At 45.0% G+C, this 3,960-nt stretch overlaps 1 protein-coding gene across 1 annotated transcript in view; it reads right to left on the bottom strand.

Moving 5' to 3' along the window:
• Positions 1-2,383: 2,383 nt before the first annotated feature.
• LOC108543268 (NACHT domain- and WD repeat-containing protein 1) overlaps positions 2,384-3,960 on the bottom strand; it is a gene marked incomplete at its 3' end in the record, with an annotated part of 53,703 nt that continues 52,126 nt past the window's right edge. The window contains exon 10 of the mRNA XM_017893682.1: positions 2,384-2,529. Coding sequence (XP_017749171.1) covers positions 2,384-2,529 — 146 coding nt within the window. The remainder of the gene's footprint in view (positions 2,530-3,960) is intronic.

Raw genomic sequence — 3,960 nt, 5'->3', positions numbered from 1 at the left:
TGCCCAGCCTTTTTTTTTCTTTTTGAGACGGAGTCTCACTGTCGTCAAGGCTGCGGTGTAGTGGCGTGATCTCGGCTCACAGCAACCTCCACCTCCCAGGTTCAAGCAATCTTCCTGCATCAGTCACCCAGGTAGCTAGGACTACAGGTGTGCACCACCACGCCTGGCTAATTTTTGTACTTTTAGTAGAGACGGGGTTTTGCCATGTTGGCCAGGCTGGTCTTGAACTCCTGACCTCAGGTGATCTGCCCACCTCAGCCTCCCAAAGTGCTGGGATTACAGGTGTGAGCCACCATGCTCAGCCTTAAAATTTATTTTTAAGAGACAGGTACAGCGGTTTATGCCTGTAATCCCAGCACTTCAGGAGGCTTAGGTGGGAGGATGGCTTGATGCCAGGAATTCAAGACCAGCCTGGGAAACACGGTGAGACCTAGCCTCTACAAAAAATGTTTTAAAAATTAGCTGGGCATGGTGGCATGCACCTGTGGTCCTAGCTCTTCAGGAGGCTGAGGTGGGAGGATTGGTTGAGCCTGGGGTGTCAAGATTGTAGTTAACCATGATTGCATCATTGTACTCCAGGCTGGATGACAAAGTAAGATCCAGACAGAAAGAGAAGAAAGAAAGAAAGAAAAGAAAGAAAGAAAGAAAGAAAGAAAGAAAGAAAGAAAGAAAGAAAGAAAGAAAGGGAAAAAAGAAAGAAAGAAAAAAGAAAGAAAGAAAGAAGGAGATGAAGGAAGAAAGAAAGAAAGAAAGAAAGAAAGAAAGAAAGAAAGAAAGAAAGAAAGAGACGGAAGGAAGGAAGGAAGGAAGGAGGGAAGGAAAACACAGCCAACAACAACCAAACGACAGGATCTCACTCTGTTGCCCCGGCTGACCTCAAACTCCTGGGCTCAAGGCATCCTCCTGCCTCAGCCTCCCAAGTAGCTGGGACTACAGGCACACACCACTGCATCCAGCTTTTCCAAATATTTTCAATCCACAGTCGGTTGAATCTATAGATGCAAAAGCTACAGATATGGAGGGCCAACTACACTTGTGATTTTTCAAAAGATTGTGTTACAATATTATGTATCTTGTCAATTGAGCTTTTTAGGGCACTGCTTGAAGTTTTTTAAAATTTGAATATGTCATAACTAATAGGAATTTGATTCAGCTCTTTAGACCTTCTCCATCCCCATCTGTTTTTCTGTTTGTTTGTTTTTTTGGAAACAAGGTCTCACTCTGTCGCCCAGGATGGAATACAGTGGTGCAAACATGGCTCACTGCAGCCTCCAACTCCTGGACTCAAGCCATCCTCCTAGCTCAGCCTCTCAGCCTCCCACTGTAGCTGGGACTTCAGGTGCACACCACCATGCCTGGCTAACTTAAAAACTTTTTTTTTTTTTTTTTTGTAGAGATGAGGTCCTGTTGCACAGGCTGGTCTTGAATTCTGGGCCTCAAGTGATCCTCCCATCTTCCAAAGTGCTGGGATTATAGATGTGAGTCCTGTTTTCTTAATTAAATAAAATGCCCAACCTGTTTTCTTAATTAGATAAAAGGGTTAGATTAGATTTTTTTTTTTATTAAAAAAAAAGCCCCACCTTTTTTTTTTATTTGAAAAAAGGGTTTAATTAAATTTTTTTTTTTTTTTTTTTTTTGAGACAGAGTCTTGCCCTGTCGCCCAGGCTGGAATGCAGTGGTGCAATCTTGGCTCACTGCAAGCCCCACCTCCTGGGTTCACGCCATTCTCCTGCCTCAGCCTCCCGAGTAGCTGGGACTATAGGTGCCCACCACCATGCCCAGCTAATTTTTTTTTTGTATTTTTAGTAGAGACAAGAGTTCACCGTGTTAGCCAGGATGGTCTCGATCTCCTGACCTCGTGACCCGCCCACCTAGGCCTCCCAAAGTGCTGGGATTACAGGCGCAAACCTCCGCGCCTGGCCTAGATTAGATTCTTTCTAAAGCTAATTTTCTATGGCTTGATTCTGTTAAATGTATTTTTTAAACACATGGGATATTTTAACTTATTTATTCAACAAATAAGCACGGAGTATGTTGAATAAAACACAACCCTTGCCCTCAAACAATAGTAATAAGATCTCAGGTCAATAAATAAATGTAGCCCTACATTTATTTATTTATTTATTTATTTATTTATTTATTTATTTAGAGATAGGGTCTGGCTGTGTTGCCCAGGCTAGAGTACAGTGGTGTAATCACAGCTCACTGCAGCCCCAACCTCCTGGGCTCAAGTGAATCTTATGCCCCAACCTCCCAAGTAGCTGGAACTACTGGTGTACATTACCATGCCTGGCTAATTTTTGCATTTTTTGTAGCGATGTGGTTCGCCATGTTGCCCAAGCTGGTCTCAAACTCCTGAGCTTAAGTGATCTGCCTGCCTCACAAATCCCATTTCCCAAATCTCACCTGTGTGTCCCGTTAGCATGTGGATCACATGCTGCTCTTCCATGTCCCACACAGCAATGATGCCATCCTGGGTGCCAATCACCAGCAGCTTCTCCTCCACACCCCATTCCATGGCGGTGATGCCTGCAGCCACACAGAGGCAACAGCAGTGATCTCAGTTCCTGTGTCCAAGTATTCAGCTATGGGGTCCTCTAATGAGCCCCCCCCACTTCACAGATAAGACAACTGAAGCATGGACAGATTTGGTCCCTTGCCCAAAGCTACACAGCAAGGATTAGAGATTCACAGACTCAGATGCACAGATTCACACTCTGGGCTGTGACATTCACATCAGAGAGGGGACTGAATCACAGTGTGGTCATAAGTGTCTGTCTAGTCCAGCAGTGCTCACCCAGGGGACACACATCGGTGTCCGGAGACATCTTGAGGTGCCACAACTGGGGACAAGGATGTTCAAGGACACTACTGCCATCTGGTGGGTGGAAGCCAGGGATGCTGCTCAACACCCAATAATACATAACAACTCCATCCCAGAGAAAGATTCAGCCACAGAAGTCAGCAATGCCATGGCTAAGAAACCCTGCCTTAGTTGAAGAAAACTCAGAAACGAAATTACATTGGCTGTGGTTGGGCACAGTGGCTCATGCCTGTAATCCCAACACTTTGGGAGGCCGAAGTGGGTGGATTGCTTGAGGTCAGGAGTTCAAGACCAGCCTGTCCAACATGGAGAAACCCAGTCTTTACTAAAAATATAAAAATTAGCCAGGCATAGTGGAGCATACCTGTAATCCCAGCTATTCAGGAGGCTGAGGCAGGAGAATGACTTGAACCCAGGAGGTGGAGGTTGCAGTGAGCTGAGATCACACCACTGCACTCCAACCTGGGTGAGAGGGGGAGACTCTGTCTCAACAACGAAAGAAGGAAAGGAAGAAAGAAAGAAGAAAGAAAGAAAGAAAGAAAGAGAGAGAGAGAGAGAGAAAGAGAGAAAGAGAGAGAGAGAAGGAAGGAAGGAAGGAAGGAAGGAAGGAAGGAAGGAAGGAAGGAAGGGAGGAAAAAGAAAAGAAAAGAAAGAAATTATATTGGCTGAGAATGAAGATTCTGTTTTTGACATCTCTGAGTTCAACCGGTATAGAAAAGTAAGGCTGATGTCCTAAAGAAAAAAATAAATATATTTGCCAATGAATTTGGCGAACACACCCCAAGGCTCTCTGCCTGGTGGAGTATGATTAAAATATCACTGGAGAGAGAGAAGGGCCAAGATATATTGGAGAAAACGTGGGCCTAGACATTAAGAAACTGAACTTTCTGAATGTCCTGGAGTAAAGAAAGGAAGTCCTTTTCCCCCGTGTGTAAAATGGTTGGGAGGTGGTGTTGAATCAGAGCCAGTCAAGCTCTGAGAATACAGAATTTTGTTTCCACCTCACTGGGACAGAGAGTAAGGAGATGGGATTTGTTTTCTTTTCCTTTCTTCTCCTCCCTTTCCCTCCCTTTCCCTTTCCTCCCCTTTCCTCTCTTTCCCTCCCCTTTCCTCCCCTTCCCTCCCTTTCCCTTCCC

The sequence above is a fragment of the Rhinopithecus bieti genome, unplaced genomic scaffold, assembly GCF_001698545.2.
Source record: "Rhinopithecus bieti isolate Rb0 unplaced genomic scaffold, ASM169854v2 scaffold_23826, whole genome shotgun sequence".
NCBI lineage: Eukaryota > Metazoa > Chordata > Mammalia > Primates > Cercopithecidae > Rhinopithecus > Rhinopithecus bieti.
Note: the sequence above shows the minus strand (reverse complement) of the source record. Positions and strands in the feature narration are given on the sequence as shown.